Source organism: Nanorana parkeri, unplaced genomic scaffold (assembly GCF_000935625.1).
Source record: "Nanorana parkeri isolate BGI_ZX_2015 unplaced genomic scaffold, ASM93562v1 scaffold753, whole genome shotgun sequence".
NCBI lineage: Eukaryota > Metazoa > Chordata > Amphibia > Anura > Dicroglossidae > Nanorana > Nanorana parkeri.
In genome coordinates, this window is record NW_017307021.1 from 724,420 (window position 1) to 751,601 (window position 27,182).

Sequence of the window (27,182 nt, forward strand, 5' to 3'; positions counted from 1 at the left end):
CCCCCAAAGGGATTCCCCCCTCCCCTCTCTGTTCCTCCAGCACTGACTAGAGGAGGGGTTGGGCGCAGAGAGGCAGAGCTAGCTGTCAGTCAGGCAGCAGGGTTATAGTGTCTGGATTCATCCCAGCTGCAGCTCGGTTCGGTGCTCTTTGCATTTAGCAGGCAATAGCCCCCAATATGCTGGGTTTTGGGTCACAGGAGGACATTAGTCAATGTTCTCCTGTGACCCTAAAGAGAACTATAGCAACAACAACAAAAGATTGAGCCATAGTTCTCTTTTAAGATGATTTGCTGTAAAATGTTAGCAAAATGTATAACTGTTGACAAACTGAAGAACTCCTTTTAGTGTGCAACTTATAAAAAAAGCAGAGGTCCCATCCTTGGACCCCCTTAAGTCAAGGTGGTTTTTAGATTGTACATGCTGGTTTCTGAGATCCAACATAGATTTAGGGCTGCAACCAATTAATCTATTATGAGAATAGTTGTCAACTATTCTCATTATCGATTCGTTGGTTGAATCCCCTAGCTCTCTCCTCCACGCTGGGAGGAGGGCACAGTAAGCAGTGGGAGGGTGCAATAGCAGGGGTGTGGAATTCCTATCGCCCGACGCCTGGGACATGCAGTTTCGGGCGCTGGGCGAGTAGTTTTTAAGTACATTTAGCCCTGCTCCGGACAAGCAGAGCTGAATGTACATTGTGGAGCCGCCGCCGCTCGTTTACTACAAGTGGTCTGATCAGACCACTTGTATTAATTTGAGCAGCGGCGATCGTTTCTGCCCGTACCCCCCGCCGTAGTTTTCGGGGTCGCCCGCTCTCCCGGGGGACCCCGAAAACTAAGGCACAACGGCTCAGCCATAGAGCCCGTAGAGCAGACGAAAACCGTCTGCTCTACGGGCTCTCTGTGTGTTCTCTGAGACCGTGGCGCTGTAATCAAAGCGCCACCTGCCTCGGCTGTCAGGAACTACACAGAACTTCTGTTCTGTGTTGGAGGGCAGGTTCCATAAAGAGAACCTGTCACCTCCAAACTATCACATAAGGGATTTTAATCTCCTATGTAATAGGAAGAACATTAAGGGGGAAAAGTAAATAAATACAAAGTTAACGAAAATTGAAAAAAATAAAATATTGAAAAAATAAAAATGAAACCCTGCTGCCCCCGCCATCTGCATGCAAATAAACGCATGCGTAGGACATTCTGCATGTGCTTTGAGATTGCAGCCGCCATTCCATGGTGGTAGCCAGAATTCTCTTACACACACACACAATGTGCATTAAAGGGTAAGTTCATTTTCCCAGGTAATATGGAAAAATAAAAATTACCTGATGAAATCTGGCCCTGTCTCTCCCAAACCGCCACCCCCCTGGCTATACTTACCTTTCGGCAAACAATCCCTCCCCTCCGCCAGTATGGGTGTACTATCTGTCCCCCGTACTGCTGTCCAGCGCAGTCCTCCCCTATGCATTTTGAATTTCGCTCGCAAATTGCAAGCACTCATTGGTCAACGTGGTCAGATGACTGCGCTGACCAGTGAGAAGCGCTATTTAGCACAATAAAATATGTTTTGATTAGGGGTTCACCGATACTAGTATCAGTGCCGATACCGAGTATTTGGGCAAGTACTCAAACTCACCCAAATGCTCCGATACCTTCCCTGATAATGGAACTAGAGCTGCAGCTAACGACTATTTTCAAAATCGATTAGTTAGCCGATTATTAAATTCGGTTAATCGGATAAACAATAAAATTAAATTTTTAAAAATGGCTCCAGTGATGGGACTACTAGTTTGTATTGAGATTGTAGTCCATCACAGGAGCAAGCTTGGAGCGGTGGAAGTAAAAAAACTTCTGAGATCGGGCCTGTCTGTCGGCGGCTGTCATCCCCTCACTCCTGCTCCTCCTTACTACATCTCCCTGCGTCCCTGTGCCGATCGTGGAAATGGGGGGCGGTGAGTGTGAGGTGGGGAGGAGGTGCGGCGCGCAGCGTGTGTAGAGCCATGAACAGGGCCAACTGATCGGAAGCCGATTAATCGATTATTGAAAAAGTTGACAACTTTTTCAATAATCGATTATGTCGATTAGTTGTTGCAGCCCTAATTGGAACTTACGGCCAGATGAAAATTTCCTCTGACTGGCAGTGCCGTTAGGGGAACATGGAGCCAGCTTCCCGTGCAATCAGGAAGCCGTGCGGCAATTAATGACCCGCCTCCTGGTTTTCTGAATGGCCCGGGGAGCCGGCTTTTCGCTGATTGGCTGGAAAGCCGGCTTCCAGGCCAATCAGCATCGAGCCAGTTTCCCGGTCAATCAGGTCATTACTCACCACCCGGCTTCCTGATTGACCGGGAAGCAGGCTTCCCGGCCAATCGCAATCAAGCAGGCCAAACAACATGGAGCCGGATTCCGTGGCAATCAGGAACCTGGGCGGGATGTCATTACCCGCTGCCCGGCTTCCTGATTACCAGGGAAGCCTGCTCCATGCCAGCGGAAGCACAGGTATTAGTATTCAGTGTCGGCGAGATCCGAAAGCAAAAAATCGGTACTAGTGCTCGATACCGAAAAACCGGTATTGGTGCATCCTTAATTTTGATATTTTTTGTATTGGGACAAGTAGATTATCATGAAGGACAAGTAGATTTGGCCCCCACTTTAACCCTTGGACAAGTAGTTTTTTTTAAAAATTTCCACACCCCTGAATAGCCATGTGTTTACAATACAATTATAAAAAAAGATAATATAAAAGGTGGGAAAGTCATTTTTGGTTTTGGCAAATTTTGCTGCGGGAGGTGTGTTGCAGTGCCATTCATTTCAATTGATCCCAAATGCGCCTCCCACCCACAGTGTGATTGACCACACTGGAACGCAAGGTACCGCAATGCTGTGTGTTCCAGTGCAGTGTGATTGCAAAAAATTGTGCTTGCAGTTTTATTCTGAAGTAAACTTTGTAACACTCCATTTCTGTATTTTATTTTAAATTAAGGATGGTATCTATTTCATTTTTTTTATCCGATTTAATCTAAAAAATAATTGGCCATCTAATCGATTATGAAAATAAACATTAGTTGCAGCCCTACATAGATTAGTCCTATCTTTGGACTAAACTGACCATAGACCTGGGTGTTTGTGCATGCAGGGGAAGTGCAGTAGGTAGTCAGGAACAGGAGTCTGGCCTGGCTTATCGGGAGAGGTTTTCTAATCTTGTTCTGAGGCTGACTGGTACATTCAGAAACTTCTCCTACCTATGTGATTGTCCTCTGATCATGCAACTCTTATCTATGGGTCAAATCTCATTTGCTTCTGAACCCTGAAAACAACTACTACTTTTATCTATACAAATAAAGATTCTTATCTTAGTATGTTAGCTTTGTGAATTGAGCCTATCGGTTACAACAAAGCTACACGCTGAGTAAATTCTAGCCAGTTTTTGATGAATTGGATGACATTTGCTCAGTGGGTGATCCTCTCTGTCGTCTCCCACCTGACATCCATGGAATGAAAAATTGAAGGAGTCGGGCGGAAAATTGCCGGACCAACAGCGCTTGCATTCGGGGCCAACTGTCAAAATACAATAGCTGCACCTGGAGATTCCTGCATGAATGGGGGATCTGTTTTTAAAAAATCAGCCCAAAGCTGAACAAAAAATTGTGTTTATTCCCAGCTTAACCCTTTATTTAAGCATCCTAGTATTACACCTTACTGACAATACCCCAAAACTGCAACATAAGTAATAAGTACTTGTTCTTATTTTTTACCCTGTTAATTGTATGTTGTTGGTCAGCTTTTTGAATAAAAAAAAATATCCTAAAATTTTAAAATGGTCATTAGAATACTAATAATATAATTTTGAATCCATGAAAAATGACATTCCAGTGATTACATTTTGGATGCATTTTTGTGGACTCATAATAGATATTTAATATGTAAAGCCCAAAAACAAAGGTTTAATAGAAATGTGGCTATTATTTTTCTCTTTTTTTATGCTTTTTCTTTTATTTTCACCTGATGACCCAGCCAGTAACACACTCCCTGTCTTAGGTTGGCCCCACTCTATGGAGGGGCAACAGAGCCCCCCTTGGACAGCAGCATTGTCACCCTATGTAGAGGGTAGTGTTGGATGTACTAGCAGATTTAGATAGAGTTGACTAACAAATTAATTCCGAACTTCAGATTAAGCAGTTACAGCAACTGTTTTAAGTGGGTTTTTTTTTGTTCCTTTTTGTGGCAAATATTTTACATGAATGAATAAAAGCCGACCATTGCAAGTGTTGGAACGTCTTTGCACAGCCTCACAGAGAAACACAAGCGCACAGTCAGATATGCATGCTGCACATGACATGAAAACAGGAAGGAAGCCACAGCTTTATTCTCTACCTTTTTCAATACAATAGAGCATATTCCATAGATCTAGAACAGAACTTATAAACACTGCCATCTAGTGACCGAAATTGTATACTGCAGGAGTTATTGCTATAGATACAATAATGTGTATTTTAACAGTAAGCACCCCCGTCGGTGTTAAATTGTTTCTCAGTCCTCTATTTGCCACTTTTAAGAGACCAGACAGCCTGTTCTCTTAAAGGAAGCTGAAAAAAGCGTTTTGGCTGGATTACAGATTTTAAATAAAGGGGGAAGAAAAAAGCCGAATGTAATTAGCAACTTTAGGTATTGTCAAAGTGCAATATACTACATTTGTATGTTTAGATATACTTTTAACAGGGGTGTGGAATTGCAACCCCCCTTATGCCCGGGACATGCAGTTCTGGGTTCTGGCCATGTGGGGTTTTTTGGCGGGTCCCCCTAGGTTTAGCCCTGCTTGCGGGCAAGCAACAGGGCTAAATGTAGAGCAGGGGAGCTGTTTTGTATAAGTGATCTGGTCGGCTCTACTGCATACATCTTGTATGCAGCCTCCTTGTCCGTCAGTCCCCGCCTTCCATGGTCCGGGAACTAGTAGATTGGGCCCCCACTTTAGTCCTTGGACAAGGTTTTTTTTTGTTTGTTTTTTTAATGTCCACACCCCTGCTTTAAACCCCGTGCTATGTCTGCCAGTAATTCGTGTGCATTTAGTTTTACTGGGTAGGACAGATCTTGTGAATCCAAAAGCTTTATAGAAACCATAAATAACAAGGCAACAGTCACAAAGTCAATGTAAAGTGAACTGATTTGTTGCAGAGCTTTGAAACCGGGAGGTAAAAATGTTATTAGACATTAACTTGATTTCATCTCTGTACAACTGTCCCAGCTGTTACAATTGCATAGTTGCAGTTTCCATTTAAACAGATTGATGGGGAGCAATAAATTACTGTGATGCCTGATAACACTCATCCTTTCTGCCGTATCGGCTTTTCCCAGTGACATATTCTGAAATGCTATGCTTTTTTTTTTTCGTAGGCAGTTACATGTTAATATTTTTTCCTTCATGTTGATTTCTCATAAAATTAGGTGTGTATACTGTACTAATACTATATAGTACTATTATTATTAATAGTATTATTACTATTTAGTATATCGTTTTTGGGTATAATTATTGGGTATTGCTTAATCACATTGCACCAATAATCGCTTGATGATGTCACAAATTCTTCTACCACTTCAGTTCTTCCCATGTACCTAACTACACACCTGTAATACATATACGGAAACTGTTTACCTGCCAAGGGATTTGTAAGTCCATGCAGCCAGGTTTGTACTCCATGCACTCCTGCCAGATGGTGCACCTAGATCCTTGACTCCATTGCTCAAAGAATACCCTTTCCTGGTGATTGGACAAAAAAAGGAGTAGCATCACAGCGTTGAGGGTCATCCCTCTGCTAACCTTTTTTCTCCTGTTAGCTTGTTTCCTGCCAATGTGTATGCATCCAGTAGTCTAATTGGCTCCTAGTGTTCCCCTATCCACCTACTAGTCTGAGTATTGTGATGCAGGGGACTACAGGAGGTTGCAATGAAGATAAATCAGGTACTGTTATCTGTTGCATTTAAAAATACCTTTTTGAAGGCGCTTTGTCATGCTTATTTGTCCAACGTTGAAGGCAAGAAATCCCATTTATTCCTATAGCCCCTGTTCACACCGGAGTGTAGCGCCGCGCGTATGAAAATGCTTGTCGCTGGAAAAAGTACATGAACTTCTTTCTGGAAGGTTACAGCAAATATTTTTGTTCGCCAAGAACCAATAGGAAATGCTTGGAAACCTCAATGTGTCATGATCTGCTCACAAAAACATGTAACTTTATGTACGTGCGCAAAAATGCGCACAAAAATGAGCAAAATTGTGCATCGAAACAGCGCATGTGCACGCGAAAACGCTGTCACCTAGGTATGAATGGGGTCTGACAACGAACTCATTTTTGGTTTGTTAACCATTAAAAGTAGGGATGCACAGATACCGATACAAGCATCGGTATCGGCGGTGATACCGAGTATTTGCATGAGTACTCGTACTCGTGCAAATACTCCCAATACATAAAACGAGTACCTGTGCCGCGTCCGCCATCTTCAGGGACCCGAATCCGCCGCACACAAGACCTCCATCGCGTCTTCAATTAAGCAAGATGGCCGCGACCTCCTCTTTCATCTGCTCCATTCTGACCTCTTCTCCCGCTGATTGGTCGATTGGATGATTGACAGGCTTCCTCACCAGTCAGGAGCGGATCCCTGTCATCATCCAATCATCCAATCGGCCAATCAGCGGGAGAAGAGGTCAGAATAGAGCAGATGTCACAAACACAAACAGTAGTGCACTTGTTTCAATTGATTTTCTGTTTACCGGCATATATTTAAAAAAAAAAGAAAATAACTATGTAGATATTGCATAAAAGTATTGGCTAGATACCTGTCGATCCTCCTAAAAGTAACCGTGAGCTCCCACTGCTGCTTGTACTGCACTTAAATCCCAAGCAGTGGTATCAGTCCCACTTCTGGGAACTATGGATAGTTATTATAGAGAAAAAAGCGTAGACATGTAGGGACGTACGTGGTATGTTATTCGTAATAATTGCAGATGAAAAGAAAAGCCTAAAAAACACAAAAGTAATGGATTCACCCCATCTGAGACTGACGAACTGCAAACTATTCCATTTTGTTTTTTGGGTTTAGATACGCTTTAAATCTTGAAATGTATTCATGGAGCGTGGCCCAACTGCTCGGTACCTCATTTTATCATTGCTGCACTGCACCCATCCACCCCAGTCTATTGTTTTGGTGATATGAGGACATTGCTTGTAGTCTGAATGTGAATGTTGATGGAGAAAGAAGAATAAAGAGATTTCAGGAGGTGCACACACGGGGATGATGTGAAGTGCTTTCTGGGTTCTGGTTGCAGTAGATTCCAGGGAACTCAGTAAGGTAAACTGTTGCCTGATGATAGGTAACAAAGGTAGAAAATAACAGAACAAGACTTCCAGTTAATTGCCAGGACAGATTCATGGGGTTTCAAGTACAGAATTGTTGTCGCTGCCGTCCCCAAGAGATAAAAGAATGTAGTAAGGAAGTCACCTCACCCACATTCACCTAAAGCCTGAAATACCAGTTTTCCTGGTCACTAATCCATATGGTAAGGAAGTTCCCCCACATTATTGCTGATTCATGCTTGCTTCTGCTCTGTAGACATGAAGACAGACCATTCTTAATAATATACCGTAAGTCCTAAGTGCGATGGTGTTTGCTATGAATATATGATGAAAAGCAGTAAGCCAGCCATTTGTGTAGAAAATAAGGCACAGAACACCTCCTTCACTAACCGGAAGTGATATTTGAATAATTTTGCAAAGATAATCAGAAATGTAAAGTGATGTTTCCATTAGCAATAAATAACAATATCACTTGTGTAGCAGTCATCCTACTGTTGGGTAAATAAAAGTTTACATAGCAAACAGATACCATGAATAAAGGAGTTAGAAGATCTTTGTTCCAGAGGTCACACCAATTGGGGTTGCTGTATAACAATTATGTTCAGCATCTGGGAAATGCTCTTCACACACCATCCCCTGCCAATAGATGGAGCCAAGGAACACAAGAATTGTCTTCTGCTCCCTGGATTCATCTAGTGGTGGGAATGGGTGGAACATTTATACATCAGCCCCTTTAGTGTTTTTTTGGAAGGGTTTAATTTAAAGTGGTATGCCAGGCAAACGTCTAACACACATGGGTGAATTACATGCATGTTTACCATTTTATTTTTTCAACTTGTTCAGTGAAATCTGGAATTTGCACACCTCTGTTACAAAACACAGCCAGGAAGATCATTTTGGTTGCAGCTTCACCCCCTTTCTGGACCAGCATCCTGCTAATTGGCCAGAGGTGATCATACTTATTTGTGTAATGAGCAGAGTGGTGGCATTGAAAGCCAGATCGCTGAACCATCAAATGTGTGCGACCTGCCAGGCTGAGTAGTGTGACGTATAAGTCACAAGGCTGGCTGTACAGAATTACAACTGCTTTAACATGTAAATAGATGTATTTCAGCAATGTATTTGGCTGTTTGCTTGGAGTCCTACTTTAATGTTATCCATACAGCACAAAAAAAGTGATAAGGGGAAGAAAGCATTGCAGCCGCTGTACCCGTTCCTTTCATCCTTGATTGTGATGTAGAAAGTCTTGACTGATGCATGTAGTACAATGCTCATAATGCATTAATGTGACTTTCTCCTGCTTGACGTATACTAGTGATGTGAGAACTTGATTCATTCACATGGATTACAATAGCAGACAGATTTGTTTACTCTTACTGTTCACATACTGCAGGAGATTGAATTACAGCTATTCTGTCAGGATTCAGTTCAATTACCTTTTTGTCTTTCAGTTTTCAGCCAAAAAGAGTGTCACTTACTGTACTGGCAATTGTAGACATCAATATGCTTTATTCTTTATACTTTTAAGGTGTGATCATCTTGCGTCAAATCCTATTTGGTTTTCCTCTTTTGTTCCAGCATTCCCATAGTTGCAGTAGGTGGGGACAACCCATTTCTATGTCACACATTTATTAATGACTTGTGTGTTTTTACCTGAAGTTTTACTATAAATAGTGGAAGGGCAGGCGGCCCATGTACACAGCGGGTGATGAAAGTCTTCTGAATAGGAAAGCCAGAAGGGTTAAAGTCAAACTCTTGTGCATTTATACTCCCGTAGATGTATTTACAGGCAGTCCCCGGGTTTCGAACAAGATACGGACTGTAGGTTTGTTCCTAAAGTGACATCAAAGGCTATGTAAGTTGGAACAGGTAACTTTTTAAGTGTAAAATCCAGCCAAAATTTTTTTTCCGTTTTGGATAGCATAGGGAACTGTAAAGTTTGTTTTGCTGTGTGTGTGCCCCTGTTCAGAAGATTTCACCTCACTTTCTGTCCCTGTGACAACTGGATATTGAACATTTTGGGTTGGCGTGGAAACAAGGATTGGTGATAAAGCTTCAGTGGAGACGCCTTTTTCCCATGATCACTCTTACAGGAGTGAATTTCCTCTACAAGGGATAGATTTACTTTCACTTCCTGTTGTCTCAAGGACAGGAAGTGAGATTAAATCTTTCTAATGAGGATACAGGCAGCTGTAAAAACCTCTGTGACCCGGAAGAAGAGGTGGACACCCCTCGTCTGCATGTCTAACAAGAGTCAACTTCCTGTAATGTACGTACAGCACTACAAACCAGACCCAAAAAGGCAGGCACTCCTCGTCAGTAACAACTACCCCTGCTGTACAGTAATAGCCTCCGTTTGTAAGTAGAAGTCGGATGTATGTAACTCGGGGACTGCCTGTATATGAAACTAAACTGCCCACCTTCCTCTTCATAATAGTCAAAGCTGGAAGTCCAAATACCAGCTTTTATGAGCTTTATCTTGCTATTCTATAAATTCTCTGAACAGTGCAATCTGTTTTTGTAACTTAAAGCGTATGCCATGACATCATTGGTTGAAAGCTTTTTAGTGTATCTCTGAAATACATAGCACATTCCCCATGTCGTATCCCTTTTAAACACAATGCAAGTTCCTTTCTGCTTTATTACAAAACACATACTTCTCATCTTCTCCCTCCTCTTCATCTCCATAACAGGCAGAGAACACAGGGAGTTATTGTCTAACTGGATTTCTGGTAAAATCAATAGGTGTTTTTTACACTTTCAGAACAGATTCAGCAAAACACGTTTTAATTGGAATATTTAGCAGGCCTGTAGGGAGCAAATAAGAGAAGATCATTGTTGAGTTTTACATGTACTTTGAAATCTTGCTTCTTCTTCCAAACATACTCTTCAGCTATAGCTCCCAACCACAGTATATTGTGTAATTTTAGGATTTAATCCGCTTAACTTGTGTAAATAATGTGAAGCTGGCTGTAACTTCATCTGAGAATGATCCTCTTTGAATTTCTGAGATACAAGCCTTTCACTGACCTATCACACTAAGTAGAGGGAACAGCTACATAGTGCTGCTATAAAATGGTCATTGTGACATGGGCCAATAGGAGGGGAGGACAGATGTTAAAATCAGGGTTTAGGGGCGAGAGGACATGGGCTTCATGTGATCTGAAAATTAGCATTATGGCTGCATTTGCTACCCTTAGGCCTTGTTCACACCAAGCGCGGAGCAGGTGCAGTGCAGTTACAGACCGGAGCAAAACTACGTCCAATGTATTCCAATGGTATTTTTAGCTCCAGTTCACATTGCAGCGTTCAGTTCCAGAGCAGGGAAAAAAACTGCAGCAGGCCCTATTTTACCTGCTCTCGAATGCATCAAAAACGCCTGGAACGCACTGAAAGCCCATTTTAAATGACCAAAAACGGCCCGGAACGCATCAAAAACGCGGCACAACCCACTGCACTGCGTGTGCAGAAACTCATGCAGATCTGCTCTGCATTTGGTGGGAACAAGGGCTTAGGTGTCTATTTACAGGTAAATGAAACAGCGGAAGCTGCTGTATGAATTGGTGTCCACCAGTAGATGGCATGGAATGCCAATTCTTAAAGTTGCCCCATAAGGGCCAGTGTCAACAGACTTTTGTTTGCTTCAGAAATGTTTCAATATCCATAAGTCTATGGCAATACAAAAGCATTTGAAGCATTTACAATGCAGGTAAACTGCACCTGCAATGAATTCTAAATATTTTCCTTTGACCATTGAATTCTGTCAACACAGGCTCTAAGTATGTTACAGCAAAACAATGGCACCCCAACAACGTGATGGGATCCTCATGGTAATAAGGAGGCATTACAGTCTGAAATAGCTTTTCAGGTGTGCCAACATATATAGTAGAGGTGCACCGAAATGAAAGAAATGTCAGACCGTAACAAAGTTTTTTTTATTTTTTTATTATAACTTTTTCAAAACAAATGTAAAATTTTATTTCTATTTCATTTTTATTAAATATTTTTATTTTTTACTTTACTTTTAGGGGCTTTGGGGAAATATTGGGAGTCTAAACAGACCTCTGATAGTTCCCTTGTAAAATAGAAAAAGAGTCCTCCAATGTTTTTCTGCAGCCCCTGTCATAAATGAACAGGAAGCCTCTATACTGAGTGTTCCTGTTCATTCATAACATGAGGAGTGTGTTTACTATAACCACAATCATGAATGATCAGGAGGTGATGTAGATCACATCCCATTCATTCATAATTGAGCCTATAGTAAAAATACTATGTCCTCAATTATGTACAAACATTGTACTCACTCTCCTCCCTGACAGCTGTCACAGGAGGCTGAGCGAGCGGAGCTCAGCCTGCTGTGACAGCGCTGGCTGTCTCCGTCTACTCACCACTCTTCCGATCTGTGGCAGGAGGCTGAGCAGTGTGGGAGGAGAGACACCGGCCGCTCACAGCGCTCGGCCACCTGTGGCAGTTTCTCTCCTCCCCCTGGTGCATCCCTAATATATAGCACCAGTATAATTGCCTATAGTGCAGGTACACGGACTTATAGAAAGTATTGTTGGGTTACTTGTAGTAAAGGCCCTCTTCTGACATGCAGACCATTGTTTTGTGACGATTTCAGTGGAACCCCATGTGGGTTGTTTGGAAATCAAACACCCTCTTTAGACCCAAATGTCTTCTGATTTTTGCTTATTCTAAATGTACCTAGAACTGAACGAATAAGATTTCCTTTACATTACCATTTGTGCCAGACATTTTTGTGGATATGCATCTTATCAATCTCGTTTGTTTTGTCTGCAGTATCAGGAAAAAGAGGAGGTGGTTTTATGGATGAACACAGTAGGACCATACCACAATCGTCAAGAGACATACAAATACTTCTCCCTTCCCTTCTGTGTTGGATTAAAGAAAAGTATTAGCCACTATCATGAAACATTAGGAGAAGCTCTGCAAGGAGTTGAATTAGAATTTAGCGGTTTAGATATTAAATTTAGAGGTGAGTATATGTCCTTTTTCTGAGGTTTTTGGGGTAAATGTATGGTTAAGTTATGGATAAAATGTAGTTATGGGCAGGAGTTATGTGATAAAAATAAACTGTTGATTTTAAAGAAAATATTATGTCTAATGTCTCATCATGAATTTCATGATACAGTGATGATTGCTGTTGGTGGTACCGTGTTTTCTCGAAAGTAAGACCTACCCTGAAAGTAAGACCTAGCGCTATCTTCAGGGATTTCTGTAATATAAGACCTACCCCGAAAATAAGACCTAGTTAGGGGTAGGTCTTATATTCCAGAAATCCCTGAACATAGCGCTAGATCCTACTTCCGGGGTAGCTGCACTGTAATTGATTTTTACATGTTAAGAGCGGCTGCAGCTCCCTCCTCCCCACCCACACAACACGCCCCCTGCCCGCCCGCAAAATAGGACCTAGTGTCTTTTTTCATGAAAAAAAATAAAATAACACAGTGTCTTATTTTCAGGGAAACACTGTATATTCACTTTCATATTGAGAGGGAAGCCACCCATCGCGCACAGATACAGAGGTAGTGTTAAACGTGCCTGACCTTTGGTTGTAATCCAAGCAGCAGGATGTACACCATCAAAGATATTCACACATTGTAGCTGCAATTACAAGTGTTATGAACTGCAAATGCACAACAATTAACCCTTACAATGCTAAGACTTCAAGGTTGAAATGAAATCCATATACAAAATAACTGATCGATCTGATCTTTGACTCCATCATCTCTGCCTATACAAAAATGTATATTGCACAAACATATAAAAGATTTATTATAAATATATGAATCATTTCGTGGGAGTACCAAAATAAGTGTCCAACTTTTACACTTCCATAAGACTCAGCCAAGTTACAGAGAGCCTGTCAAACACTGGCACATTGGAATCCCTGCCTGTGCCATTGGTTAGTGCTGTATTGCAGAGAAGCTGCTCCTAGAAGGATCTTCTGATTCCGCCACTTAGGAGCGCAATGTTTTTGGACCCCCACCATGCAGTGCATTTTCTGCCACCAGCCCCTATGTCACAACTGTGTCTTGTAGTATCAAGGAGCTGATGGAAAGAACCAAAATGCGCCCTGGGGACCAAGAATCTGCCACTCCCAGAAGTGTTGGATTCAGAACATTCTGCCAGTGCCAGCTTCCCTGCAGCACAGCAGAGATTGTGGTGCAGGGCAGTAACAAATACATATCTTCATAGAGGGCACAATTGTTTACACATTTCTTAAAATTTTTAAAATTAGAGAGAAGTACTGCAAAAGCAAGAGTAGATGTCTGTTCATGGGCATAATGACTATAGTGCCATTTTAGGTAGGACATGTTCAGTGAAATCATCTAATCTACACTGTAAACATGTGTGGGGCTCAGATCGGTTGCATTTTTAAAAGTAATGCCTAATAAATATTGAATGTTCACACTGCAGGTATGTAAACATTTAAAAAACTTAAACTTTGGGGTAAACTCGATTGTTCAGTCTGTACTCAGAAAAGATGTGTTTTTAATGGAAATTTGTTGTCTTTCTTTTTACACAGATGATGTCATGCAGGCAACATATTGTGACATAGAGTTGGACAAGGCAAAGAAAGATGCATTTGTTTACGCAATAAAGAATCACTACTGGTACCAGATGTACATAGATGACTTACCAATATGGGGTATGGATCTAGGCTTTTCTAGTATATAATTAAAGAGAACTACTTTGTGCAAACCAGTGCTGTCAAATGTTGTATGCATCTGTATTCACCTTATTTAGTGGCCATAGACTTGTGGTAGGAAGGTATATTGGAGGACATGACATAATGAAATCCTAAGAGATGGTGATGAGCAGTTTAAGGGTCACTACTTTATTAATCACATTAATATCAAACCTTGTACAGTTGTATTGAATAGTTTAGGCACAAGCTTGCATGTTATGTTGATCTACAGCTTGGGACCTTTAATGTACTCGGAGAAAATGATTTTGCAGTAAGTCAAAAATCTCATGTTTTTAATACGAAATTACTGTTTGCTAAATTTAATAGATTGGAAAAAGAAAATGTGATGTGTATAAAAGTTTGGGAACTCTGTCAGTACACCACTTCAGGCATGTTCTTAAACCTACAAACATTCTTTCTGCTCTCACTTGAAGACAGTCTTCCTATTCTTGTAGAATGTTTCTAGATTAGAAATATCCTTAGGTCATCTCTCATGCACTCATGTTTGACATGTACACACATATTTTTATGTTATATTTTAAATGTTATTTATGCCTGAGGATTGTAAAGGCCATTCTAAAACCTTTTATTTTTTTTCAAGTAGTTGAAGTAGTTCATGGCTGATTTTAATTATAGCCACACTTCACTTTCATGCTTGGGGAAAAAAATTGCATTTTCTAACTGGCCACAGACAGCTCAAAGTTGGCTAAATCAGCCGAAATGTCAACCATTGGTGGCCCTTTAAGCACCACAAGTCAATTTAAAAATGAACTGAGCTGGGTGCCAAATTATAGGACAAACAGTTGACTGCATCCTATCAGATTCAAGTCATTGTTGGGCAGTGACATTGTATTAAAGTTGAATTCAATAGCCAGCAGTGGAGTTTCTTCTTTCCAGGTTTTTTAGCAGAGAGGAGAATCGATTCATTTTCTCTTGTTCAGTCTGCAGGCTTAACAAGAGGAAAAGAGCTGTACGTGGCTAGCTATTAACAGGAAAAATCGTGTTTAAAAAAAAAAAAAAATGTTTATTTTGAATAGAGTCAGGGAGAGTGGAAATAATGGGTTAGTGTTGAGAACTGTCCTTATTTCCTTTCCTGGTCATTGGGACTGGAAGTAAAAACCTGTGCAGTTTTTTTATTGCTGTCTGTATCGTGATTGAGAATCTACCATCCAATGCATTTAAGACTTCTCCCCTTTATTAAGAATGGCAATCTGCATTGCATTGCTGTATAAAGCAAAGATTTTAATACCAAGTATTCATTTGTAATTAAACCTTCAACATGCCACTGTAAAATTGCAGAGTTGCACTTACAAGACGGATACAATTAGTCAATATCCAAAGACCGAAAACTCATCCACTTCCCAGTCTTCTCTGCTTGTTAGCAGACCCTCAAAATGGTCCAATCCTGGGTAAAGACACTTGCACACATACAAATGAACGCTGTCCTATTAAAAAAAAAAAAGAATGGGAGAGAGTTTAATACGGGTTGACAAAACTAGGGATGCACCGATATATTGGCCGCCGAAACATAACTGCCATTTTCAGGCCGATACAGCGATGCATCCTTTCTTTCTCTCCTCCCCGCTGGGTGCTGCTCTGTGTCCCAGCGGGGAGGAGAGAAACTGCCACAGGCGGCCGAGCGCTGCGGGAGGAGAGCGCCGTGAGCGGCCGGCATCTCTCCTCCCGCACCGCTCAGCCTCCTGTCACAGATCAGAAGAGATCAGTGTGGGCGGAGACAGCCAGCGCTGTCACAGGAGGCTGAGCTCCACTCGCTCAGCCTCCTGTGACAGCGTGTTGGGAATCAGAGCGAGGTACAAACACTCAGCAATCAGTGATTGGTGAGTGTTTGTAAATCATTGAGGACATGGTAGGTTACTATATCCTCAATTATGAACGAATGGGAAGTGATCTACTTTACCCTCCTGTTCATTCATGATTGTGGTTATAGTAAACACACTCTGTCCTCATGTTATGAATGAACAGGAACACTCAATATAGAGGATTCCTGTTCATTTATAACGGGCTGCAGAAAAAGAGAGAGAGGGCTGTGTCCTCAATCTCTTTTTCTATTTTAAAAGGGAAATAACAGGGGTCTGTTTTAGACCCCCAATATTTCCCTGAAGCCCTGAAAATATTTAATAAAAAATGTTTCCGTTTCGGGCTGACCTTTTTAAAAAAAAAATTTATTTCGGTTTCGTTTCGGTTTTGAAATTTTCATTTTGGTGCACCTCTAGACAAAACCTCTATCCACATGGAGCTGTTCAGCAGGAGAGAGAAGCTCCACTCCCCCAGTGCCATTTATATACAGATGAATCCATGCCACTACTTCCTAATAGGTAGAGATTGGAACTGGAATGGTTCCTGATCTTTTACATCGGCCGCCAATTGGATTTTTAAAAATCTGTTAAGGATAAGTGCATTTTAAAATTTAAGTGTACTTATCTTTTGCCTTTTTTCCCTAACCTAACCCACCCTTCCCCTCTACGAATGCATACTTGCCTCAATCCTCCTTTTTCTTCCCTCTATATTATACTGTCTGATCCCGCTATCTATTTCACCTGGTGGGCTGGCTCAGCCGCCACTACAGCGGCGAATGACTGGGTAATTGTGGAAGAGAAGCAACCATCAACTTACTGCAGCAGCTCCGTGCCGGAGCATAGAAACATTCAGACTGCAGCCTCACTACTGTTACTATTTTTGCTTTCCTGAATCCAACTAACATTTCCAATAACAGAGAAGTAGACTATAGATGAGACTCTGTTTGTAATCCATATAAATTTTTTCTTTTTATGCCTCCCGTTTTAGAACGGTTATGGTTTGAGTGGCTCCGCTCCACTGACATCGATTTGTTGTTTATCGTTTATCGTTTTATCGTTTATCGTTTTTTGTCGAAAAACATATTTTTTCCTTTTGAGTTAAGGATTTATTCATCTTTCACCTTGAGTGGCTCCGCTCCACTACCGCAGATTGCTTGTATATGATTACATCTTTCAAATATGATGGACAACTTGTAGTTCCGCTCTAGATCACCATCTCACTGTTTTATTGTCTGGCACAATAATTCATAGGTAGATTTCACTTAGACGGCAGTCCACAATCCATTTTTTTGCACCAATTTCACTGTGCGCCTTTGGGTTCACAGTTTATACTAGACACGGCTATTTAGCACTTTTTGATACTTTTCAAGTCACTTCCGCTTAAAAGCCATCACTCAGTTTTTTCACATACTTTATTTATTAGCATTTGTGATCACACATCCACATTTAGTATATACACATTAGTTTTTTTTTTATAGATTGTGTTCATTTAATTGTATTATCACCTTTCACCACATCGATTTATATAAACTATTGTTTTGATGATATATCACGGACAAACCAAATAGATTTTGAACCGAGCGCAACATACAAGCCTTCCATTTTACATCTATACATACATTGTTGCGGCTGGTGCCGACATACCTACTTCCAGCGCAAACTATTTTGTTTAATATATTTGCCTCAATCCTGGCAGCAGTGACCTCTGGTAAGGCCTGTCTCCCTTAATTTCTGGTCTTGGGACACTGCCCCATAGAAGTCTATTGGTATGTAATGCACAGCCACAACAGTCAGGCTTGCCATTCTGGATGTAAACAAATACAGGTGGCCAGGTCCATTGCATCAAGCAAAGTATACATCTGTGGCAGCTGGGTTACTATATGTCAGGATAAAGGTTTAAACTGCACTTAACCTTTAACCCCTTCGTGACTGACGACGTACAGTGTACGTCGCCAGCATCGGGGCTGTTTAAACAGACTCCCGGCGACTTTTGCCGCCGGGACTCTGTTTAAACTTGTAGAGCCGACTGTCGGCTTTACAACAGAAGCGATCCTGGCGACTTACCTGTCGCCAGATCGCTTCTGCGTCCCGAAGAAGGGGCCGCCCCCCCCCCCGCCGGACACCCCCGCCGTGCTTCCCGGGCTCCGTTGCCCCTCCTACGGGCCCGGGACCGGCGATCTTGGTGTCCGCGGGGAGCTGGGGAGGAGGTCGACGAACTTCCGTTCATCGATCCCCTCCCCGTTCTATGGGACCGGGAGCGATGCAGATTGCATCACTTCCGGTCCCTGGGCTGTCAGTTCTGGGCTCCTGCAGCCCAGCTATAAGCTATTGAAGTGCGATCTGCACTTCAATAGCTTATTTCCAGTGTAAAGGTGACACTGGGGGTCTTTTGGACCCCCAGCATCACCTTAAAGAGTACCTGTCACCACCATCTGCTATCACATGGGGGGGCTTGTAAGCCCCCCCATGTGATAGCAGTCAAAGTAAAGTAAAAAAGTTTTTCAAATTAAATTTAAATAAAATAAATCTAATAATAAAAAAATTAAAAAGTCCCCCGCGAGCACGCGCGTCGCCACGTAAACACGCGTCGGGTGCGCCTACGTATAAAAACGACGAACGCGCTACACATGTTGGGTATCGCCGCGCACGCCAGAGTGAGAGCAATAATTCTAGGGCCAGTATTTTGGGGTATCTCTAAATTGATGACCTGTGGGGGCTTTTAAAGCGTCTTCTATGGACTTTTTGGGGTACTGGGGTTTTTCGCCGTTTTACGGATGCACGCAATTTGTAACATGGGCATGTTGGGTATCGTTTTACTCGTTGTAACCTCATCTTTTATATTTCATTAAAAAAATTGGTATTTTGTGTTTTGGGGCATTTTAATTAGATTTTTCACTAAATATTGGGGTTTAAAAAGGAGTTGCGCTAATATTGCGCAACATAAAAATTTGCAACTACCACCATTTTATTCTATATGGTCTTGGCATTCTGAAAATATATAATGTTGGGGGGTTTTAAGTAATTTTCAGGCCTAAAATTTGGAGTATAACATGGGTACAAAAAATGGAAAAAAGGCCTCAGTCATGAAGTGGTTAAATTCAGCAAATACATTATAATTGTCCTTTCAGGTTTGCAGGAGTAAGTGTTTACATACAGGGGTTGAGTTGACTTTATTGCACTTAGAAAATGTATGAAATTGGCTTTTTGATCAAGGGTACCCATACTTTTGAATAGGACTAATTATTTAATACAGCCACAAAATGGTATGCTTTCAAATGAAGAATACCATGCATTTACATTGCATTCCCTATTAATAAAATGAGCTCAGAGGCTGTAAAATAGGAAATTCTAAGTAGTTTCCAAAAATGATATTCATGCATATTTACAATGTGTCCCTCTTTCTACAGGATGTCCCCTCCCCGTTTTTAAATTTTACCGTGTCCTGTGGGAAGTCTTGGTAGGCAAGGGGCAGCACACAAGTTGCCCAAAGCTGTTGCAATATGAAAGATGTATGTTTTTCCCTTCACAGAAAAATGCCCACCCATTTTTGTGGGATTGTTGTCAACTCTGTGAATGGCAACAGCAACTATAAATGCAAGTGTGCACTCCTTCATACAGTCCAATACTGCACTCCAGATCCATCAGAATGCTTCACAAACACCCATGTACACTAACCTTTATGGAGGTATGATTTGACAGAGGGTGTACATGAAACATTGGGACACTGCTAATTTTAGAAGTAGTTTCCTTGTGGCTGTGCGATTGGCACTGGGGCCTGGGTCAGTTCCTGCTAATACAGTGGGTGTATCACTGCTTGGATTCCCTACTCCTACTCCTATTTCATCACACAACCCAGAAACAGACCGCTAGTTTAATTGGCCCTGCAGTACTTGGGTATCGGCTTTTAGGGTATAAATGGTAAGGTGGACACTGACGTGTGTGACATTTTATAAATTAACAAATATAAAAAGTTGACAACCTACATTTTTTTTAAATTACACTAAAGGTCTCTTCTCTAGAATACCAATACAAGCTTAGCAGTTGTATTTAAGGTAAAACTGAGCAACCAGGAGGTGGTTGTCAAATTGGCAGCCAATGTCATTATACAGTTTGTGGAAAAAGCCCTACCGTGAGTTTCCCTGTATCTTTATCCCAAGTTGGCAATGTACAACTGAAATCTGGTTGCTATGGGTTACTGCATATTCCACCTTGTGCTGAATAAAACAAGCAGGCTGGCTGTGAATACTGAATGGAGCTGGCTTGTATGTTTGCTCAAGGTCTTTCAGCTTTTGTACCAGTTCTTTTGGAATTTTGTTCTCCCAAGTTTATTGTTCATCTCTTGTTAATTGCAGGTATTGTTGGAGAGGCTGATGAAAATGGAGAAGATTATTATCTTTGGACATATAAAAAGCTTGAAATTGGCTTTAACGGAAATCGTATTGTAGATGTAAATCTCACCAGTGAAGGCAAAGTGAAGCTTGTCCCCAATACCAAGGTTCAAATGTCTTACTCTGTAAGTAAACTGTACAGCTCAAATACTTCTTGATATTTTTTCAGTTGAGTGTTCGGGGTTTGTTAAGCAAATACAGGACTCGCATTTAGCAGACAAAGACCAGTTTTTGCATCTTAACCTTTTGAACCTCTTTGTGTTTGTGACATGTTATTCAATAGAAGAATCCTACTGCACTCCTTACTGGTATGTCCCTTGTAGTGGGTTCTGTAGTGACTGCGGATGGCGCCGCTTCAGATTCATGTAGTAAAGTATGTCACCAGCACACCAAGGTTAAACCTTCAAGCAGTGATCATTTTAATGATGCACACCAGTGGCGTAACAACCGGGGGTGCGGGGGGGTCACTTCCCCCGGGCGCAGGACTGAGGGGGGGCGCCGTCACGACCCCCGCTAAACGAAGCCATGGCTCCCTCTCCCTGACACGATCACCTGGCTACACACATCTTGTCACATAGCAACGTTTCTGGGCCACTCAGGGTCCCTTCATCAGGCATGACGACATGAAGGGATCCTGAGTGGCCCCGAAACGTTGCTATGTGACAAGATGTGTGCATTAATAAAATGATCACTTCTTGAAGGTTTAACCTTGGTGTGCTGGTGACATACTTTACTATTTGATGTTATTGGGTAGGACACATCCTAGGAGTAAAGTAGCTAAGTAGGGCTTTGTTGCTTTGCACAGTGCTGTCCGTTTAACACTATGAATATGTGTGCAGGAGAAAAAGGCAAAGCAGAGGATGTGGAAGTCCTTGTGAATTCTCTATTATGCCACAATAGTGGATGTCAGGATGACCTGGCTCAGCAGAAAATTTGGCCAGTGTGACAGTTTACAAAGTGTATTTCAACTGTGTATTTGGTTAAGGCTCCGGTCACACATTAGCGGTTTGCACAGATGTGCGCTAAACAAAAAAACAAATACATTTCAGTGTAACTGGTTCACACCTGTGCAACGTCCTCACTGTATGAAAATGTGTGTTGCGCAAAAAAGTCCAAGCGTTTCTGGGCGTTTTTTGCGGATTCCGCACATTCCAGCTATAGTAGTAGCCGCAAACATGCGGAATCCACGCGTATGTTAAAATGTGCACGTTTTCCACGTGGAAACCGCAAACGCGATGTGTGAATGGAGCCTTAGGCCTGGTTAACGAATAGGAGTTTTTGAGCAGTGAAAAAACAGGTTTGTTTAACTAATGAATGTAATATGATTTTAAATCAGCATGCAGAGCTGCATGCTGCAGTGATTTTTAGTAAAAAGGGGTAAAGGTCCACTTTACATTAAAGGGAATAAGAAAAATTCAGTTTTGGAGTTTTCAGAAAAGAGTAAGTAAAAGGTGAGCAGCAATATTTATTTTTTATAAGTTATGTTATGTGAATAGGTAAAAGTAACACAAAGTCAGTCCCCGTTTACACCACCGGCATTTGTGGCTCGTATTTGTGAGCACTGAAAACCTCAACACAAGCCTGTAGCTGGAAAAAGTACATGAGGGTTTTTTTTGGGGCAGATCAGCGCAATTTGCCCCTTTTTCCTATTGAGTCTATGGGGACTCACGTTCGCAGCATGCGGTTATTTGCGCATTATGAACATTTTTAATACGCATTTCACCGCACGTACATGAAGACGCTCGTTTTGACTGGCAGCTCATAAAACCTTGCGTGCAATGGAAAAACATGCATTTAAACGTGCAAAAACGCTCACGAAAATGTGCAACATGCTTCTGCCGCGTGTTTTTGGGCATTTCCTTACTTGGGGCTTTTATCTGCCCAAAGAAGCTCATGTGCCTTTTCGGGCATTTGGCGTTTTCCTGCTCAGGTGTGAACCAGGGTCATTGAAAATCATGGGATTTCTTCGGTTGGGCATTTAAAAGCGCTTTCATTTACTTACAAATAGAGTATCTACTTCCTGGTCCACTTCTGGCATAAATGATGTAATGTGCCAAAGCATTGCATCTTGGGAAGGTTACATCAGCAGGGGATTGCTGGGAAATCTCATCTGTAATCTCATGAGATCTCAGGGAAAGGCATTTTCCTCCCCCGAGATGATGGGCATGGTCACATGTCCTAGTCACATGTGCCAGAGTTCCAGGAAGTAAAGGGAGATCTAGTAATCTGCCCTTAGTTAAAAAAGCCACTGCCAGAAGGCTGGGGAAGAAAGGAGAAATAAGGTATGCAAAGAATACAAAGCTGGCAATTATTTAGAAGTATCTGTTTTGTAGATTGTCATCATTAAAAATTTCTAAAGGTGTATTTGTTGTTATTTTAAAGATCTGGGTAAAGGAACGCTTTAAAGGAGAACCATGGGGTGAGTGAATTACACTCATCCCCAAAAGTTAGAGCCGACGTGTGACATTGAAACTGTAACGTCAGCTGTATTGATCAGCAAGTGGGCAAACACATATTGCTGCTTGCTCACTTATCGATCATCTTCCTGCAGAGGGATTCCCCCCTCCTCCAGCTCTGACTGGAGGGACAGATGGGGGAGAGGGCGGGCATAGCTGGCTCTGCCTCTAGATAGGCTGAGCCAGCTGTCAATCAGCCAACGGTGTGGATCTCCACAATATTGTCGGGATCCGTCCCGGCTGCGGTGCTTTCCGCACATAGCGGGTAATAGCCTGCTATATACAGAGTTTTGGGTCACGGGAGGATGTTCGTAAAGAGAACTACGGGAAATAAAGGTTACCCCATGGTTTTTCTTTAATGTGGGGGCTGGGGTGGTCATGTTTACCATAAATAACTCTGCACTGTGCTGGCAGATCTTATTAGTTGTAAACTAGATTTTAGCTGTGTCCTAACAAAGGGTTAAGGATCTCAGACATGCCTTGTGTTCTGCTTTGTGTGTTAATGAGAGGCACCCGAGTCTGCCCCCACTGTGACCCTCCACTCTCCCTTTTAAAATTGTTCAGAGTAGCTGCCCCAAAGTGTAGCTGCAGTCTGCCCAAATGCCTGCTCCAAAAAAACTAAAAGCTAAAAAATATATAGTTAAAAAATAAATAAATCTTTAGGTATGCTGTGCAAATGGAAACATAACACATATAGAGGGGTTTTCTTTACTTTGACAGCACAAATGGAAATACACTCCAAAGACTTCTTCCAATCCTCTGTGTTGGTATAAACGTCACCAGTTTAAATTGGCTTTTCAAACTCCTTTTTGGAGTGGCATGCTCTAGGCCTGTCACCCTGGTCTTAACTTTACTGCTTACAGAGTTGCTGCCCTGGAACAAGCATGTAATAAAGGAAGTATAAAGAGGATATCCCCTGAACCTGTCAGCTTGCAAAAACGTATGACTGAGCCATTGACCAAGTGTGTTGATGTACATTACTGAAAGTAACCTGAGTTACAGAAGATGAAACCATTCCTTGGCTCATTTTCCACAAAGCTGGAAATACCCTATTCAAATTTTCTGATTTTATATAAGTTTAGCAAATTAATGAGATGAACCCCCGATACCCCCAGGAATACTGGGTGAGATGTTTGCCAAATCCAATCATTTCCCATTTATTAGTACACGGGTCTCTATTTTGTGGATAGTAAAGCATAGCTGTTTGCCCGATTGGGGCTTAGAATAACCTTTTTGTGCTCTGCAGCTGCATACCTCAACAACCATATAAGTAAAGGGAAACCAGTTTGGGTTGATAGTATAATGTATATAGCATTTATTACCTGGAATACGTAAGCATGTTTTCTAGTAGGTTAGCTTGTGAACATCATGAATATTTTGTAACATTTGTCATTCTTTCATCTATGCAATCTTCACAAATCTGATTAATCCGGAATATCTTCTTTTAGGTTAAATGGAAGAAATCTGATGTTCGGTTTGAAGATCGATTTGATAAATACCTTGACCCTTCATTTTTCCAGCACAGGGTAAGGCCCTCCGAAATCACCATATTCTATTACACTCCTCCTAAACTTTGTTTTTGTATGTGCCTTAAGGTGGCCATACACTCTACAACCATCGCAAGACTTTAGTCTTGCGATGGTTGTAAAGGGATTAAAAAAACGTACGATCTGCCTATCTTGGACAGGCAGATCGCACTCTCGATCATCGCAAGCCCACCCCCCTGAGGGGCGGGCTTCCGATGACCGCAATGCTGAACGGGCAGTGTGCGCGTGCGCACACCGGCCCGTTCAGCATTTATCTTCCGAGCACCGTTCTAACCAGCGTATCGTACGATTCCCGGCTGGTTTTCGAACATGCTGGTTCGACAGAAGACGTGCGACCGTACAGTAGAAACGGTTGCACGTCTCCGTTCACACTGCTCGATTATCGTACGAAAAACCGATCGCATACGATTATCGTACGATAATCGTGCAGGGTATGGGCACCTTTAGACTCAGGACAGTAGAAACTGACTCCGCAAATGCAAACTATGAACACGGCCTTTGTTACTAGTGTAACACACTAACACGTGGCCTTTGTGTTACTAGTCATACCTTTTGTTTACGTTTTTATGTAGTCTAGCGTGTGGTTATCAATTTAGTACATGGCTTTTATGGCACATTTATCCTAATTAAATACAGGGGCCATACATGTTGAATTCTTCTTAAAGAACTCCAGGGATTTTTAATATCCTTGCTGTGGGGTTACCCCGGCGCTGCAAGGGTTAACTGCTAGTTTTCCTTTTGGGGTGAAAATAAAGAAGAAATACTCACCCGATCCGCAGTCCTGTGACTGCTCACTTTTCTCCGCTTTGGCTGTGGTATGTCCCACCGCATCTTCATGTCTAATAGACCTGTATTAGGCATGATGACGTTACGGGTCCTTAGCCTGCCAAAGCCCAGCGAAGAGGAGGCAGCAGAGACCAGTCTAGAAGCCAGGTGAGTATTTCTTCTTTATTTTTTTTTGCCCCTGGACATAACGAGTGGTTAACCCTTGCACTGCAGGGGTAGCCTCACTGCAAGGGTTAATATTTAAACATCCTCGTTTAACTTTAAATTTTAGCTCCAGTTATTTATTTATTTTTCTTTTCAATGTATGTTGCTGTCTGCTTTTGTAGAGATTGGCTCTCCGCCATATCTCCTAACAGTGTTGTCCCTGGAATAGGAAGTGAAAGGACATCCTCTCAAGCTATGCATCAAGACTACTGACATGATCTAATCCCGTCCTTTCTATTTCCAAAACTTAAAACAAAATGCCTTAATGTGTACTCTGCAGTGTTATTTGTAAGCATGAATTGATCATTTGCATGGTTTATTTTATTTATATACATATGCTTACTTTCTTTTGGTATTTATCTTGGTGTTGGTTTTTTTCCCCCCCTAGATACACTGGTTTTCAATCTTCAATTCTTTCATGATGGTTATATTTTTGGTGGGATTGGTATCTATGATTCTTATGAGAACCCTCAGGAAAGATTATGCCCGATACAGCAAAGAGGAGGAAATGGATGACATGGTAAGAGCTTTGTCTTTGTACTTCGACTGGTACACAATGGCAAACTGCATGGAAGTCTTACTATTTTACATATGTCCATCATTAGTATTCTTAGAGTCTAAGTCTGTTTTAAATTGGTGAAGGAGTTTTATTTGCCATAGTAGTAGAAGGAAGAATTGTAATTGCACATAGCTACCAATCAAGTTTGGAATGAAAGGAAGAACCTAGTTACTGCTCATACATGGTTATTCCCAGGGCACACTTTGATGAAGACACTTAGTTCTCCCGCGGTTTGTTTACATTTTAAAGGCCAAGGAAACTTGTGTTACTGGAAGCTGAGTACTCCAGTTTCCACTCAATCCCGCAAGACATGCTGGTAGGTTAACTGGCTCCTGTCTGAAGAAAAATTGTCAGTAGTGTGTGTATGCATGATAGATTTCAAGCTCCTGGAGGGCAGGGACTGAGGTGAAGGTGCAGTATGTAAAGCACTGCCTAAAGTGTTGCTGCTATATAAAAGCGCTGCCTAAATGTTGCCGCTAATAAATAAAATCTGTCTCTGAAGGAAGGGGGCAAACCGCTGTAGGTATAAAATGCAGTGCCCTAAAAGTACCTGCGTGTACTTTTAGCAACCTTCCAAAGACCTTTGGTCAGACCCCGATCCTTTGCCAATTTGACAGGCAAAGCTTTGGCCATTCCTGATAGTGTTGAAACCCAATCCTTCCTGTCATCTACATATTCCTGTTGGCCAGTGAGGCTGTCCATCAAAGTGGTGTGAGTGGAGCTTAGCACCTAGATCTGTTACTGTGCAAAAGTGTTGAAACTTTTCCTGTCAGATCACTCTGGCATTCAGCATTAGAGCATTTAGGAGGCTGCTGCAGGTATTTGCAGGCACCTCTAGGTGCTTGTGTTCCATACCTGCAGAGGTTTGCTGCTCCTTTTAAGTGGCAATGTCTTAAACACCTTCATGTCTGCTTTTTGTGAATTGGCATTCCCCAAAGGGAACACTTTGTACAGCTGCTACCTGTCAGATCTGACTATCACTAACTGTCCTGCTTAGTAATCAGAATGGTTTCCCATCATGTGATCACAGTTATGCAATGGATACCACATGCAGGCTAGAGGCTTCATTCACAAAATAAGATTGCCATTGCAGGCTTAAAATGGCGGCAGGTTCTGTTTTTATACTGTCATTTTCAAATAAAATACATTTTCTTTTCCATTTTTGTGCATTTGTCAGCCTATAATAATAATTTAAAAAAACATTTGTTAATAAAACAGTTGAGCAAAAGCCTTATATGTCTTTAGGGCATGTACGGATCATGTCCAGACCTGAACAGTTTTTTCCCGGACCAAAAAAGCATCCCTATGGTATTTCTGGGCTCTTCACACCAGCGCAGGTCGTTCTGGTCCAGACAAAAAAAATATTGCTTGTCTCAT

General features: G+C 41.8%; 1 protein-coding gene across 1 annotated transcript in view; it reads left to right on the top strand.

The window, feature by feature from the left end:
• TM9SF3 (transmembrane 9 superfamily member 3) overlaps positions 1-27,182 on the top strand; it is a 51,079-nt gene that overhangs the window by 9,668 nt on the left and 14,229 nt on the right. Inside the window, exons 2-6 of the mRNA XM_018564471.1 lie at positions 12,137-12,332; positions 13,887-14,009; positions 20,218-20,378; positions 24,158-24,235; positions 25,635-25,766. Coding sequence (XP_018419973.1) covers positions 12,137-12,332; positions 13,887-14,009; positions 20,218-20,378; positions 24,158-24,235; positions 25,635-25,766 — 690 coding nt within the window. The remainder of the gene's footprint in view (positions 1-12,136; positions 12,333-13,886; positions 14,010-20,217; positions 20,379-24,157; positions 24,236-25,634; positions 25,767-27,182) is intronic.